We start from the raw sequence: 17,797 nt of genomic DNA on the forward strand, positions 1-17,797 counted from the left end.
TCTTCTAACTTACATGCATGCAATATTTTTTTTCAGTTTATGCACAGTTGTTATACCCGTTTCATCTTAATTCCATACATCTTGAGGTTCAAATTGGAACCTTGTATACAGGCTATGCAAATTTTGAAAGAATTTTGAAACATTATGTATAATTGTATATTAAAACCCGTGGCTCTCGATAGGCATATGGCTTCTGGTACTCTCAGAGATAAATTAGAATGATACGACGTATGAAGCCATGAATCCAATCATAGGATGCAATTTCATTTTTTGCCAATTTTCTGGCATTTTTTTACTATTTTTTACTGTACGCTGGAAAGCTAACAGTCGAGTTGTTTCAGGCGTAAGTCCATAATATAATTTGCTAGCTGTCTCCAAATAATTGGATAGCTCTTACTCTTTGCTTTCAGTAAATAACTTAGGCTAGGCTTTAGATTAAGAACTGCATTTTGAAGTTAGATAGGTTATTTTTTTTTTTTTTTGTAACCAAATTATGTCGATAAACAATCTAATTTGGTAGTAGTAGGTTAGTGTTATTATTATAATTTTTTTGTAACGAAATTATGCCGATAAACGGTCAAATTTTGAGCTTAGATAATTCGACGGTTCTTAATCTAAAGCCTTCCAATACTTACGCCTGTTTATAATCCGGTTCATATCTCAGGGACACACTTCCTGTTTCTATTGCTTCTCTCTTTTTTCTTATTTACCGCTTTAAAGTCATTACGGACATATTGTTGGTTTTTGCCACTCCTCGAAGTGATTTATCACGATATATAACATCATAAACAGCTGCTTTAAGTTTATCTTTATTAATAATCTTCCTCTTTTTGCTTCCTTGTTTGGTTTTGTATACACGTGAAATTTCCAATCTGAAAATAATAATAAGTGAAAACTACAATGAAACGTCGATATGAGTATATCGACCATATTGTACCTACATACAAAATATATTGTTGTTTATATGGGAGACTTGATCTGGCGATCAAGTATACCTCGGCTGAATGTACCATGTCTCCCGAATGACATTTCTTAAAAAATTCATTATAGACAAACCATTTATGATTTGCCTTTCACTATTTGACTATCCGAAAAATATATAAAATACACAATACCATATTAATTTGAAGAACTCGTACAGTAAAGTAAACAAAATAAAAAATAGAATTAAAAAACTCACCAACTTTAGTTTTATCCGCACGTAAACGACCAACGGTCACCATTTGCAAACGCGATACCCTATTGACTTAAGAGTTTTTTTTTTCTAAGTTTGCTGCAATGCCGCCTTAGTTTTGCCATCTCAAATTAATCTAACATGCTTGGTAGTTTCAAAAATTTCGTGTACCTTGTCTCCCATAAGGATCAAGTGTCCTCAGTCTCCCCTACATATTAATTTTTTTGTTCATATATCCTAAATAAATAAATAAACAATAAACAAATAAGTAAATAAATTTGTTCCTCTTAGCTCTTTGACCAACTGTAGTTAGAAACAATGTAAATATAATTAACCAAGACTGAATAAATATACAAGGTTAATATTTATGTGTTACACAAGCATTGTTATATATAATTATGATTCAATAAGGTCAGTTAGATTATTCCTGTTAGGTCGATAATTTAAATTACCGATATTTTGGGAAGTTTCAAAAAGTGTTACTGCGTAGTTTCTTGCCTGTTCCTATCTGCAGAACCACATTACGTAGTATTAATATAATTTCTTATATTAAGTTTCAAATAAACCATAAATGAATTTATCAAAGTGTAATCAAATTATAACTTTATATAAAAATTACTTGGATTTTTCACTTTTGTTACAAGTACAGTTGAGTTACAGTACAAAAATTATCATAAACAAAGTGTGAATATTTTTTAAACTTTTATGGCGGATCTTAGTAATTAAGTATATAAGAAAGGCTTTACGTAGCGACAAAATTTTTCGAAAATTATTTAAACGTTTTTTTTTTCATTTACAATTTGAGACGGACGTTCGAGAAAATTTAACTTGTCGAAAAATTAACTTTAAGTTAAATTATCAACGTTAACAAAATTAAGTATTTATAGTGATCAAAATATATTTCACTTTTTCCAAATTTACAAAAATAGTATATTCAATACCTTAAATAAATTAACCAATATGATGATATGCTTGTATGTGTCAAATACATGGTAGTGTGTATGTTTTGTTTTTATTGATTTAATATATTAACATTCTGCACTCCTTATATATATATAAACTATAGGTGTGCGAAATTTCATACTCATCTGTTCGCACAATTTTCGTAATAAGGGGTACAAAGATTTTGCTTTTGCTTATTATATAACTATAGATATACATTGCGTGTTTTACGAAAAAAAAACTGACTTCAATTACATCGACAAGTAATAAAATTAATAATATTTTACATATATTAATTATTAATATTTTTAGACTGTTCTTTTTAAATATTAGCTTTTGACAGATGTTCGTACTTAGAAACCCTTTTATATTTTGCTTGGTGTTGTAAGGGGCTATTCTTAATGTTCTAATAATATTTTTTAGGTAAGGTATATATTTAATGAAAATACACAAAAAGGACAATAACGCCCACTCGGATAATAAACGCCTAATCAAATGACCCTTGGGCGATATTACCCTTCGTGGGCGTTACTGACCCAATGATATGTACCTAAGCGATTGATATTTTATTTACTTTATTTAGGATTTGTAATGCTATTATTGAGTTCTATGGGTAAAAGAAAAAGAGGGGAGTCGTGGACAGAAGTTTGGGACGAAAACCTATTTTCACAGATATACAACAATCTGATTTGACTGCAAGAATAAAACGATTTGCAACCATCGGAGTACTCCTCACACCAAAATTCATAAGAAAACAAGCTGACCTTTTTTGTGAGAGATATGACATAAAGAGCAACTTTAATCAATCCCCTACTATATCTGTCTTCGAAAATCGAGTTAAGAACTTTTACAAAACTATGACTTAATTTCTTATACGCATATATTCACCATTATTTTCCCAAAACGACGTATATTTGTACCCAATTAAGCATATATTTTTTTTTTCTTATTTCTTCTTTATTATTTATATATAATATTATTATTTATTTATTTATTCTATTATTTATTTATTTATTATATAATATTATATATTTAATAATTATTTATCTATTTATACTTTTTAATACTGTGAGTATTGCGCGTGTGTAGATATATGTATATGTATTTATATGGATTGTATATATTATATAATTATAGATTATATTATATTTTTAAGCTGCACAAGCCCTTAAATTCAACAAGCTTCTTTCTGGTGGGTAGTCTGGAAAAGATCACTATCTTAGTGATAAGACCGCCCGTTGCATGCGACGTAATTATTTTTTTCCCTTTAAGCTTTATTCTTATGTAATTGTTATATGTTACTGTGTGCAATAAAGTTATTTATTATTATTATTTCATGAAACTAACAGGTTAGCTGGCTCAGATTGACTTAGAAGTTTTTAAAACGTAATCCCTTGATCCGCAAAGAGATAACCACAAATAATAAACCTAGCAAGAGAACAGAAGTTAAACAAGCCGATAGTTGAACAGCATTTTCAGGGTGTTAAAAATTTATAGTTATTATTTAATGTTATAGTTTATTAATTTGTGACCTTTCGTTGTAGTAGCCATAATATTTGTAGCCATAATTTTTGTAATATTTGTTTTTTTTTTTTTTTTAGACAGAAGAACCTTTTAATTGTTATTTGATGTATATGTTGATATACCTACGAGCAAAAAAATTTGTTAAAATGTTTATAAAGAGCAGATTAACAGTAATTTTTACTACTTTAAGAAGTTTGATAATTTTTGTGTTAAATTTTGACTTCTTATATATTTGCCATTTCTAATAAAATAAATTGTATCTGGCTGGTATGTATTATTATATATTTATCCTCCAGGTATATGTTTTCTGCTTCTAGAATAACATTTAGTTAACATGTTAACAAGCGTTGTTGAACATGGTATTTTTAATAACGCCCAAAAACAAAATTTAAAAAAAATTGCCATAAGTACGGAAATTTTAAAGAATTATATTTTCAATCAATATGTTTTGGGTTCAGAAAAGTATGGTTTATTTGTTTATCGCATTATTTTAAATTTAATTGGTATTTGTAGAAAAAATAATAATTTTAAGTTAAGCGGGCTAATTGCCTGTAGTACCTTAAGTCATGTGTTTTGGTAATCATATTTAAATACGAATTATATATATTGATATATGAATAATATTTTTCGATTTTACCGACATGATAATAAAAACTATGAACTGGCTATTTAAATATAAAATAACGAGTGGAAGTATGAGGATATGAACCATGGTCTTTTTGGTCGATCGCGACCAGCCGTTTTCCCACCTGAGCTATTACAACTTTATTAACAGGTGCGAAATTCTAACAATATTGTAGCCATTTTTTTATTGCCTAGAACAGGTATGTAATGACATTCTCTAAAAATGAATCCTAGCTAAATTTATTTTCCTCCCCCGAAATCCCCTGCATACTAAATATCATGAATATCGTTGGAGCCGTTTCCGAGATTCAGATTGTATAATATACCTACAAGAACCTACTTTAGTTAGTAATTATTTACTGGATTCTGATTTTTAGATTATTTTTCAATGAATCTAGACTACAGCAGCAGGGAAACTTTATATTAGTTTTCAAGTTCAGTGTTAGTTTGTATTTGTGTGTATAAAATTAACCGTTTTATGAACACAATATATAAGGTGAGAATATATTTCAAGTTCGAGTTAGCCAATAAAGTTTTTTTACCCGTACCTTTAATAAAAAACCTTCAAAATAAAAACACATCAACGTTTTAATATTTAATCTATTACCAAATTCCCCAACAAAATTTTATCAAGTACAATGATTGCTTGATGTTAAGTTTTATAACTTAATTTACTAGCTTAACTCCATTTGTTATCACTATTTTAAGCCTTTTCTCCACCTTGTGCAGATAAATTGCTATTTATAATATCAGCACATTCCTTACTGTCAATTATAGTAATATGATTCTCTTCAAGAAGATGAACCGTTACGTGGCTGTCAGTAAATCCATCCAGACCATAAGTTTCTTTAAGTCCACTGAATGGAATTTCTTTCGGACGTATGAGAACTATTGGCGCTTTTATCTTCTTTATTTCATTTTGACTTAGAACTATTTTTGCACGATTATAAAAAGCTTTAGTGACCGATTCTAAGAATTTATCCGAGTATATTTCCTGAGCTGGACATGCTTTTATACCGTATTTGATTCTCTCATCGTATGATTCGATGTCTTTAAGTTCATCCATTAGTGTATTCGTGACTATATTGTTTGGAGCCACTATGTCAATAGTATAGCAAATCAGGCGATTTTGTAACTGTATATCGTTTTTGGAAAAGAATTTAGAAATGGTTAACTCTTTAAGAAATTCCGGACTGCCATCTATACAAAAGACTCTGCCACTATGACCTGAAACATAATAATGTATTTTTTCATTTTATTATATTTATTAGGAAATCAAATATTGACACACACACACACACACACACACACACACACACATACACACACACATGCGTATAAGTAAAAACTGGTGTGAATTAGACCACATGACTGAAGTAAGATTTCTGCATAATAGACCAGCAAATTTCTTAGATATACGAAACTTAACTGGCTATGGGAGAAAGAGAGAAAGAAAATGTGTGGTCACACCTCTCTCTCTTGCTCCTTTCGCCTCACCCAGTCACAATTTTCGTAACGCTTTCGTCATTCGCCAGTTTACTCCGCAAGTCAAGTGTGTGTAAAAAAGTTTTACTTCAACAATGAAATTAGAAATTGACGACGCTTTAACACAACGGCAACAGCACTTGTGGCTGTTGCGGTGGCCTGCGCAGGTCCGATCCCCGCACACAACAAACAATGTATTTACCATACAGATGTTTACCGTGGTCTGGGTGTTATTTTTTGCATTTTCTGAAAAAATTACCGTCGTAATGTATATTTTTTTAATGTAGAGATTTCTACAAACAAAAAGCTCGCCAACTTTTTTAAAAAAGCTGATATTTTAACGTGAGAATTTTCGATTGAAAATGAGGGTATTTATACGACATGGTAATAATTACAGCCTATACAGTCCACTGCTGGACATAGGCCTCCACAAGTTTACGCTAAAAATAACGTGAACTCATGTGTTTTGCCCATAGTCACCACGCTGGGCAGGCGGGTTGGTGACCGCAGTACTGGCTTTGTCGCACCGAAGACGCTGCTGCCCGTCTTCGGCCTGTGTATTTCAAAGCCAGCAGTTGGATGGTTATCCCGCCATCGGTCAGCTTCTTAAGTTCCAAGATGGTTGTGGAACCTTGTTATCCCTTAGTCGCCTCTTACGACACCCACGGGAAGAGAGGGGGTGGCTAAATTCTTTAGTGCCGTAGCCACACAGCACTATTATTATTATATATATATATATATATATATACGACATGGAGGACAGAATAAGGTGAAAAAATAAATGTTTTAAATCAAAAATAATTACATTGTTTGGGACATAGCAAGGTAATTTTCACCAAAATTGTTTTAATATTTTTTTGTACAAGATAAAAATAAAAAACTATAAACTTGAATTTTTCACATGAATTTTGAGGTTATTTGAAAGAAGTGCAAATATAAAGGTAGTACATCTTTTTACCACCCACAACTTTGCCATTGAACTTGCTTCCATAGGACTTGCAATTTAGCCGGAAATCGAGATCGTTTTTTGATTGATTAGATCGATTGTTTTTTGATTAGATCGTTTTTTACCCTTAAACCTACCACTTCCCGACCTCAGATCGCCCGTAATTTATTTTTCCTATCATTTCCGTTATATATATTTTTCTGGTTTCAAAAGCTTAAAGCACTGGTCTAATAAGTTAGTAACAATATCTACATATTCTAATACATGAAGCAAAAACTTTGTACCCCGCGGACGGAGGAGTACGAAATTTTGTACACTTATAATTTATATAGTGAAGGAGCGCAGAATACTAATATGTTTTTTTTAATTTGCATAAAAAATGTTGCATAAAAATATATGAAATCAATAAAAAAACATTAATCACACTCCCATGTATTTGTCACACACGCGCATAATATTTTTTTTTTTTTTGTTGATTGTCAGTCTGTAGTCACATTGAAAAAAAAGGTTTTTATAGTCATTATTTTTTGGTTTTCTTTAATTGAAATATTTAATTATGGTCGAATTTTGACCTCTGGGCGACCACTAGTATCAATAACAAGATATAATCACAACTTTTTAATCACAATTTAACAAAATATTGATATTCAGAAACGAAGAACGGTATAAGTAGTTTTTAGATATGAAGAATTAGGAATGTTATAAAGAATAATGAAAACAATGTGCGTGAAAACAATGTACATATCAATAACAATACCTTCACTTTCCAAAATTTGTGCTAATTTCAACACAAGTAGAGTACCAAAGCTATATCCAAGGAGAATGTAAGGACGGCTTGCGCTTAATCTTTCTTTAATCGTCTGAAACAAACTCCATGTTACATGCCAAAATATATTTAATATTAAATAGGTCTTTCCTTAATTTTCAATCAACCCTTATGCCCTATTATTTTTTATTATTTATTTTTTTTTATTTATGAAGATTATAAGACCTTACAAAAATATTGACTTAAGATAACTTTTACTTACCTTGTATGACTTTTCGACCAGCTTATCCAAGGTGTCGTCTTTTTCATCATAGCAGTATTGGAGTACGCAAACTTTAATCTTTAGTTGACGACATAGGTTCGCCATTCCTGAAGCACAACCCTCCACACCCGGTAACACGAACATGATCATTTCATTTTCTTGATTCGATGAAAGATTCTGGAAAAAAGGTTATTGAAACATTTTGAATTTATGAATCAAACTATCCACGATTAACATAGTGGTAGTGAGGAATATGTCCAATTAGCCCAGTGTGGGTTGGATTTTCTTTTAAACGATGTAGGTTTTCCCCTGACGTCTTTTTTCACCACTAAGATAAAATTTTAATTGGATAATAACAAATTAAAAAATTCAGTCATAAATAATTTCGGTTTGCTGTAAAGATTATAAATACGTGTTGTCGTGTAATATTACGTGGCTATATATGCAGTAAACTCCAATGCATGCAATTTACTAGATTAAAAACTACGTCGAGTTTGGTAAGGTAATTGTCCATTCATAGAGTGTGTTGGTTCGTATAATAAATACAGTTATTAAAAAAAACTCTCTGACCCATTAAGCCTGGTTTCTACGTCCAATAACCGATTCGTTTTGCGAATATAGAAACCGGGTTTTAGTCGTTTTTTATGGCAATCACAAGAAAGAGAGGATATTATTCTACGCTGCTAGATCTACACGGGAGCCACTATAAAATGCTGATTATTAAAATAATAAATTCCATACATCACTGCCATTGTTAGTCATAGTTGGCAGGTATATAAAAGGTTCTTCAACCAACTTTTCGTCACCAAAATTCCTTATAAGGACACGTAAAGCAGCTGAGTCTTCAGGACTTGTTAGACTAACTATTTTTGTTTTTGAATCGTCTGTTTCACTTTGAGTTGTTAATTCAATTAACCTATAAACAAAATGTAATTTAAGTTAAGTTAGTACTATAATGTGAGAATTATAATAAGTTAGGAAAAATTTATCAATACATTGTCGGACTTAATTAATAATTTTCGCAAATGCAATCAATTAACTTCCAAATATTAATTAAGTCCAAAACCTATGATTTAAGAAAGTAACTTACCTGCCAAATGTCAATGATCGAATACCATCTGGTGTTAAAAATATCTCGCACTCCCTTTCAAGAATTTGCTTGATCTCGACAGCCGTTATGCTATCCATACCGAAATCCGCTAGAGATACTTGTTTTGACACTGTCTTTATATCCTTAATACCTAGAAGATACAAAATGATAAAATATTTGAATATATTGTTTTCTGTATTTTTTGTTTAAGACACAATTTGTTATCACGTGTAGGAACTTAAAATTCTTTGGTATTGTGGCTAAAAATCATACCTAATACTTGGCCGACAATTCCTGCTATTGTGATACCTTCGTCACTGGATTTTTTCTGAGCCACAACCATTGAGGACACTATTACATTATCCTGTCTCAAGAGTTTATCAAGAGTTAGGAGACAGGAAGAAATTCTCTGTTGAAGAGTGCCACCGATTTCCATTTCAATGTCGTCATCTTGCATATCTGCTACAAGACCAACCTAAATACGTGAGACACATTTTAAGTAAAGAAAGCATTTTAAGCATGAAGACAAATGAAAATTTAAAAAAAATTATAATTATGCGCTTACGTCTCCAATGGCACCCCACTGTATAGCAAGAGCGGGCAAACCAAGTTTTTTCCTTCGTTCACAGATCCTTTCCATAACGGAGTTAGAGAAACCATAGTTAGACTGACCAGCATTACCACGACCGCAAGACACCGATGAAAAAATCACGAAGTCTCTGAAATTTTTTAATTATTCTAGTATTATTTTTCTTTTCTAGAATAAAATCGTAAACATAAATACACCAACTTGGTTTGTGGAGTGAAAACAAAACATTAATGTCAAAATTAAATATTATAAATTCATTATTATATTACAACAATAATAAAACTTAAAGACAAACTGTATAAAATCAATTCAAACCAACTTTAATTTTGGACACAATTTTTGTGAGAGCTTATCCAAGTTCATCGTAACCAAAGCTTTGGGTGCAAATGATACTTTGAAAGATTCTGGAGTTTGATTTTGAAAGATGCGATCCTCCAAAACTACAGCTAAATTGAATATAGCCGCAACAGTTCCCATGGAATTCGCCATTTTCAACATTTCTTCGCAGCCCTTTTCTGTCGTAATGTCGTGGGTAGAAATTCGCACTTCTGCACCATAATTCTCCCAAGTTCTTTGAAAAAAAAATTACATTAAAGTATTTGTTATGATTGAGTTTCTTCCTTTTAAGCTAATATTAGTATAATATAACGTAAATCAACAAGCAATCAAATTTCTAAGCAAGTATCTATTCATTTATAAGAACTTAATCCTATTCACATACATTACGAACAATATACGAACCTTATATTATATGTTACAAAAACCACGAATAAGCTGCTCAATCAACAAAAGAACTCACCTTAGACGTAATGACTGATAACCATTACTAACTCCTTTCCTCGATGTTAGCAATAACTTCCTGGCTTCTCTCAAGATGAGCCAATCTGCGAGTTCCAGTCCAAAGCCTCCAAGACCTCCTACTATGATATACACTAGGTCTTGGTCGCAGTTATATCTGTACAATTACATTTCATTACCTCTTGTAGAAACGCACTTACTATAAATATTGCTTTTAACGGTTACCTTGGTACGGCGTCAATATACTGAATCAATGGTTTAGTGAAGTCTGTATTATCTTCACATTCCTCATCACGAATTTTGAATACAATCTGAAAATGGGCAAAAGACTTAGTTATGCAATGTTTATTTTATTGAATACAAAATAGTATAGTTTAAGTTATTTAAAATAAGATATTTTACATAAGGGTTTGTCCATAAAATACGTTAATACTCTTTCCTTGGCGTGACGATTTATCCTAAGGGGAAGATTTTTTTTGTATATCTTAAAAAAAATTATTAGACTGTACGCCATTTTTAACCGACTTCAAAAAAAGAGGAGGTTACTCAATTCGACCGTGTACATATATATATGTGTGTGAGTGTGTGTGTGTGTGTGTGTCTGTGTATATATATATATATATATTAATGTATGTTCGGAGATAACTCCGTCGTTTATGAACCGATTTTGATAATTCTTGTTTTATTGGAAAGGCTATCTCCTTATTTTGGTACCATGATAAGGAAACCAGGATCTGATGATGGGATCCCAGAGAAATCGAGAGAAACTCTCGAAAATACATATAACTTTTTACTGGGTGTGCCGATTTTAATGATTTTTAATTTAATCGAAAGCGGATGTTTATCTTGTGGTCACATTTTCATCGAGATCTGATTACAACTTTTGTCGGTTTTTCTTCGTTTGCCTGCAAACACAATTATTATTTACGTAATCATTATTGGCGGGAGATGCTAGTTTTTCGAACAGAATGTTGTTAGGCGTAGGTGACAAATAGGGAGGGTTCCAAAACGGTAAAATTCAGCGTAACGTATTTCATAGATGACCCAAAACATTAAATATACATAGCTGGTGATTCTAATGCTTGTTGTAGCATTGCTATACATGTACAAATATCTCACTTTTCCAATATGTTTGCCAGCAGCCATGTACCTAAATGCTTTCTCCATTTCATCCTTTTCGAAGGTGCAATACGTAAGCGGTCGGACAACTCCAGTTTCAATACCAGAAAACAATAGATCTCGAAGGGTCTGATCAAAATAAAGTAAGTAGTAAAAAAATATGTTACTAATTAAATGAATAAAATAAATCTAAATGTAAAAAGAAGTAGAAGCTACAATTGCAAACGTTTAATAGAATAAAACACTAAAAATTACTGTCTCACGATATTTATTCACTAAAATCAAATTTTTTGGAGCATTTATTTGCAAAATTATAATGGTGGAAATTTTATAAATCAAAATATTTTTAAATTGAAAAACCTTTGCAAATTCGGTGTCATGCATGTTGAGGTCGAACATAATTCCATGGAAAGAGATCTCATTTCGAAAGGAATTCATGTCGATAAGAGTGTTGTTGTTGACATCAAATTTGCCGATCTCAAGAAAACGACCACCGTATCCGAGGCAGCGTATCGAGGCCTTAAAAATAAATAAGTAAAATCTCACATTAAAATATTCACTATTTTAATTCTACGAAATCATTTTATCTAGTAAGTTGAAGAGAAATTTTAATTCTACGAAAATTTGCAAATAATAACGTCCACCGCATTATTTACTCTTTTTTTTACGGGCTTCCACACAAATTTCATCCCCATTTCACCGATATAAAATTAAAATTTCTACAAAAGCTGAAACACCTGTTATCTCGTTTTTAATCAGATATTTTAGGTCTAGAATTAAAATATGGTGTTTCCATCTTAAATGACGAGCTTTCAATTTAAATCTTCAATCCTTATTATAGCCCTTTAAGTGTAAATTGTTCGCAAACGCTGAAATAAGAATTCATGCATTTTTAGTCAGTAGTCCAAATATTAAACCTTATTCTTCTAAATTTTTCTTTAAAAAAAATAACAGACTTGTATACAAACTTTTAACCCCATCAAACTTTACAGGTATAATTTTACATATTATTAATGGATGTCTATAAATATCAAATTTTGGTGGCGTTAGTAGCAAAATAATTTAAGGAATTTATTACAAACTTGAGAGAGCCCTTAGATTCAAGAAATCCATTCTTAGCGGACTTTTACTAATTATGAACTTCATCTGCGTCAATTTTCAAGTTATTAGTACGAAAATCGAAGTACCTATATAAGATTAATCGAGAGCTTTTAGACTTTCTTAATGAAAATCTGAAATACTGTGTGGTTGCGGCATTAAAGAATATAGCCACCCCCTCTCTTTCCGTGGGTGTCGTTAGAGGCGACTAAGGGATAACACAATTCCACTACCATCTTAGAACTTAAAAAGCCGACCGATGGCGGAATAACCATCCATCTACTGGCTTTGAAATACACAGGCCGAAGACGGGCAGCAGCATCTTCGGTGCGACAAAGCCAGCCCTATGGTCACCAACCCTCCTGCCCAGCTTGGTGACTATGGGCAACACACATGAGTACACGCCATTTTTGTCGCAAGCTTGTGGAGATCTATGTCTAGCAGTGGTCTGCGATAGGCTGAAGTTATGATGATGGTGATGATGATGAAATCTGTCGCAAAATTTGTTTTTATAAACATCTACTAACTATTAACTATATTTTTGCCGAATTTCAAACCTATAGCATATAAACTGAAGGACTTTCTTAAAAAGCCCTTAGACCTCTTTAATGAAACCCTATCGATAGCTCTTAGTAGACGTCTACTAACTCTTAAACAATCTTCCTCCCAAATGTCAACTTTTGCGTCCTGTGGTTTTTGAAATTTCATATTGAGAGAATGACTCAAAGACTTTTTTATGTTTACAAATATAATTAATGACAACGTGAAAGACAAAAGTAAATAAAGCACTGAAAAAACAGAGACACCTCACCACCACACACCAGACCAGAAAATTAATTTATCATTAAGGTAGTGGCCATCAGGAAATATCCTGCTCAAAATCTGGAGCAGCCTGACTAGGAAAGTATCTCGACCTTACAGAAGATCACAGGTAACTACAGTTACTCTTTACCGGGACACAATACTGCTCTCAAGCAGGATGAGGTAGAGAGTGAGGACCAGAGCTCCTAGCGAGTGTCGGGAGTGGGGTTATCGACCCCACGCGTTCGCAATGCTTTTAGTGTTGAAAACTTCTATGAGCTACGGAAATTGCTTACCATCAGGTGAGAAAGCTTCTTTGCCGACCTAATTGTATAAAAAATATTTGTCTACGTATTATAAAATCTAGGTGTAAAAGTAATAAAACACATTTAATTTGCTTATACTCAAAATATGACTAGAAATTGTGTTGATATCAAAAAATAATTTAAAATACCTGTAGCTTTTCATCTGATAGAGAGTTAAGAATCAAATCAACTCCTTTTCCATTTGTTTGTTCTTTGATCATGGCTTCGAAAGATGTATCACGAGAATTACCAATGTGACTGTCTGTAATATAAGATCTTATTTGTTTCATTTTTTTTTTAATTCATTACTAGCAAAATACATTCTAAATCATAAAAAAAAACACATGAGTTAGAGCTAATTATTTGTCTACTTGAACTTAATTATTAGCGATAATAACTTGTAAATAAGAAGAAGAACAATGTTGATAAACGTATGAATACAGCTCTAAATACAATACTAAAAAAAATGGGAATATATGATTAATGCGAAACCTGATACCAAAATATTTTGCAGCTAAATTGCGGGTGTTAAATACTGGGTTGTATTTGGTTGACTCAATGATTAAAATAATATCTTAACGGCAAATTTTACACATTTTTGTTAGTTCCTTCAAGTATTTCCTTTTCCATTTCCTTCCTTTCCTTTGCCGAAAAACTGTCACGCAATTTGGCAGGTTATGAAATTGTAAAGTATTTATTTGGTCCAATAAAGAATGTATTATTAATTCAACTAAAACTACCAGTCATAATTGCCACAATTAATTAAGGCACAGTTTGTTATCCACATACATACATTATGTACATACATACATTACGTACATACATACATTTTGTACATTTTTTTTTCTACAAATTATTGTCAATGTTGCTTGTTTATTTTATTTGTTTGGTGTATAATAAAGTGTAAAATAAATAAATAAATAAATTAATACTAAACGAAATAACTAAATTCATTGTTATAAGAATGAAATTTAAAAGAACCTCTTTTAACTCCCTTAGAATAAATAAAAGATAAAAATTTAGGACCAACAAACATGAATTAAAATAAAAGTTTTAGTACACTATAACTTTATGTTTGTTAAGAAGAATACTTATGGAGAGAACTTCACTTTTAGTGATAGTTCTATAAACTTACACAAGAGACAACCATAAATAAGTAAATTGAAATCAATTATTTCACGCCTCGAAAATGCTACAACAATTTTAATTCTGTTTTACCTTTGAGTTGAGGGAACAGCCTTTTTATAAAGTCTCGTTTCTCTTGAGTACCGACAGTCGTGAATACTTCGGCTCCATAGTGGAGAGCAATATTAATGGCGGCTTGACCGACACCACCAGAACCGGCGTGGATCAAGATCGATTCTCCTTTTTGAATCTTTCCTACCATTACCTGTTAAAAGGTTAAATGTTACATACGAGCATATTTAACGCATTTGAATGATAAACGCGCATGTAATGATGAGTAAAAAAATTTGCAATGGATTATTATTAAAATTCTTTTTATTTCATCATAACTTACCTTACTTGACCATAACCGTTTGTACTCTCTCAGCTGTCTAAGTCAGTCTTTTTATTTATTTATTTACCAAATAAACAATAATGTACTTCTTTATTATAAAAAGCTTTAAAAAACCACGCAGATTTATGACAATGCTATTTACAAACCAATGAAACAATAAATATAAAATAATTACACATTTACCCCCTCCTATTAGCAGGAAAAAATTATGAATTCAAACTATTCAGTTATAGCTTTAAAAAACAGTTCATCATCATTATCATCACTTCAGGTTATCGCAGTCCTCAAGTTCGCACCAAAAATGGCGTAAAATCATGTTTGTTGCCCATAGTCACCACGCTGGGCAGGCGGGTTGGTGACCGCAGGGCTGGCTTCGTCGCACCGAAGACGCTACTGCCCGTCTTCGGCCTGTGTATTTCAAAGCCAGCAGTTGGATGGTTATCCCGCTATCGGTAGGTTTTTAAGTTCCAAGGTGGTAGTGGACACCCACGAGAAGAGAAGGGATGGCTATATTTTTTATTATATATCTTTAACAGTTACTATTACTAAAATGTTAATTTAAATAAGTCACACCGTGATTCTTATCTTGTGACCCTACATATTTCGGTGACGTTACAGACGCCACGATTTTGTCAAGCCAGGCTATTCCCGTTTTAATGAAATTGTTTGGTTTTTAATTTTGTGTACTTTTAAATGGCACAAATTATAATCAATATGGTCTTATTACCAGAGCGTAGTACGCAGTCCCATAAGCCGTAGGTACGGTGGCAGCCTCCTCGAAAGTCCACTCGTCAGGGATGAACAACACAACCCTGCGATCTGCTTCTACTATGTTTGACAAGCCTTTATTGGCTACCATGGCCATCACTCGGGTACCACTTTAACAATATCATTAATATAAATAATAATAATAAAAAAATAATAAATGCTTAACACTCAACGGCCTCCAGTAGTATTTTTTCCTATCTTAAGGGGCCTGGTAACACACAATACGTAAAAGAAAAACGCGTGGAACACGACAAATATCTATACCTACGGCTAATACTTTTTTTTCGTCATTAGTGGGGATCGAATCTGCGATCGCATGTGCAATATGCTGAGTCGAAGTGTCGTTATTCGTTAATAATGAATAAGCAATTTCAATAATTTGTTTTTCAAATTATATAAACGATGATATGTAATTTAGTTACTTTCTAGTCCTGCCGACGACTTCCAATCCCAGGACACACTCCTGCGCGAGACGGTCATTCGCAACGGCGTCAACAGCAATGCGTCCCGATGCTATCATCACATCACGGAAATTAAGCGCCGCGCAGTACACCTAATTTCATATGTATTTTGAGAAAAATTAATCATTAAATAGTAAAGTTACAATTTTATATATATTACAAATAATGAACATCTGAGCTATCAAAATTTACTAAGTTGCAGTTCTACGATGACGCTGAGATAGTAATATTAACTTGTATATTTTAAGTGATCTTTTAGTTAAAATTAAAAAAAAAAGTTAAAGATATATAATCGTTTGATACATCAAAATTGACTTAACTATAATGTTACTTACATTAATATGGATTAAATTAGATTTTGTCAAAAACTTATTCTCCTTAATAGGTCCCTCCAACCACTGTTGCGAGGACAAGTCTCCAATATGGGCAGTCTTTACAAAAGCGTGATAGACTTGGATTGTTTCCAGCTCTTTTAATAATAGGTGACGATACGTCCCCCAATGTCCCTAAACATATTTCATTTTAGTTTTAGCGACTAAAGACTCAGATGATTTTTTATTTTGCAATATAACATACAATTTTAGTATACCAAATTTAAGAAGAACATATAGCATTACTCGTACACTAAAACGTTTTGTAAAAATAGCCTAATTAAATAAATTCACATATTGTTTCTTTAATTGTTATACAATGAAACTTACTTCATAATATACATTTATAGCTAAATCCATATCCAACTGATTTTTATAAAATTCTAAATCTGGATTAAATGGTGGTGCATTAGGATCTGCAATCAGCAAACCACGGATTTTTTCTCCATCAGGTTCCCTTCTCAAGCAATTGACCAAACCCAATAATCCATTTGCTTGGTCATCTTGACTATATATGACAAGTTTTTGTCCAACTGTAAGTCCTTCTTTAACTTTGTCAATCCATTTGTACGTTTCATCACTTGTAACTATTTTAATAAAATTGGTTGGTTTGGAACCAATTCTTTTTCGAAGGAGTACAATATATTCGGAGCCGGTGTTTTGTATACCAATAATGTCGTATTCATTAGAGTAGTCTTTCGGATTTATGGGTCTTATTTCTCGGCTTACAATAAAGCCTTCATTACGAAGACTCAATAAAGCTTCTTTTAATATCTACAAAATTAGATTTTTTAAATATTACATATATTGATAGTACATCTATACTCTATACAAATAAATTAAATTGGAGTGTCTGTTTGCTACATTAAAATAACCGCTTTTTACTAAATACATATGGATATACGGTACGGTATACACGGTACATATATCAAAAACTATCTGTCAGTCTGTCTGTCTGTTTGTTCTGGCTAATTTCTTAAACGGCTGGACGGATTTTGACAGGGCAGATAGCTGATGTAATAAAGAGTAACTTAGGTTACTCTTATCTTAAAAACATTATTTATTTTTTAACTCTGCGAACTGAACAATAACTTTTTTTTGTTAAATTCCACGCGCACAAAGTTGCGGGCCCAGCTAATATAACTTAAATGGGAA

General features: G+C 32.0%; 1 protein-coding gene across 1 annotated transcript in view; it reads right to left on the reverse strand.

Annotated features, from left to right (window-relative positions):
* Positions 1–4,846: 4,846 nt before the first annotated feature.
* LOC123663278 (fatty acid synthase-like) overlaps positions 4,847–17,797 on the reverse strand; it is a 35,643-nt gene continuing 22,692 nt past the window's right edge. Inside the window, exons 23-40 of the mRNA XM_045597967.1 lie at positions 16,973–17,416; positions 16,607–16,777; positions 16,233–16,363; positions 15,770–15,920; positions 14,742–14,913; positions 13,673–13,785; positions 11,680–11,838; positions 11,320–11,448; positions 10,426–10,511; positions 10,202–10,357; positions 9,722–9,973; positions 9,379–9,532; positions 9,087–9,288; positions 8,814–8,964; positions 8,465–8,639; positions 7,734–7,900; positions 7,453–7,565; positions 4,847–5,491 (exon numbers count right to left, since the gene is read on the reverse strand). Coding sequence (XP_045453923.1) covers positions 4,968–5,491; positions 7,453–7,565; positions 7,734–7,900; positions 8,465–8,639; positions 8,814–8,964; positions 9,087–9,288; positions 9,379–9,532; positions 9,722–9,973; positions 10,202–10,357; positions 10,426–10,511; positions 11,320–11,448; positions 11,680–11,838; positions 13,673–13,785; positions 14,742–14,913; positions 15,770–15,920; positions 16,233–16,363; positions 16,607–16,777; positions 16,973–17,416 — 3,450 coding nt within the window. The 3' untranslated portion in view covers positions 4,847–4,967. The remainder of the gene's footprint in view (positions 5,492–7,452; positions 7,566–7,733; positions 7,901–8,464; positions 8,640–8,813; positions 8,965–9,086; positions 9,289–9,378; positions 9,533–9,721; positions 9,974–10,201; positions 10,358–10,425; positions 10,512–11,319; positions 11,449–11,679; positions 11,839–13,672; positions 13,786–14,741; positions 14,914–15,769; positions 15,921–16,232; positions 16,364–16,606; positions 16,778–16,972; positions 17,417–17,797) is intronic.

This window comes from Melitaea cinxia, chromosome 20 (genome assembly GCF_905220565.1).
Source record: "Melitaea cinxia chromosome 20, ilMelCinx1.1, whole genome shotgun sequence".
Lineage (NCBI taxonomy): Eukaryota > Metazoa > Arthropoda > Insecta > Lepidoptera > Nymphalidae > Melitaea > Melitaea cinxia.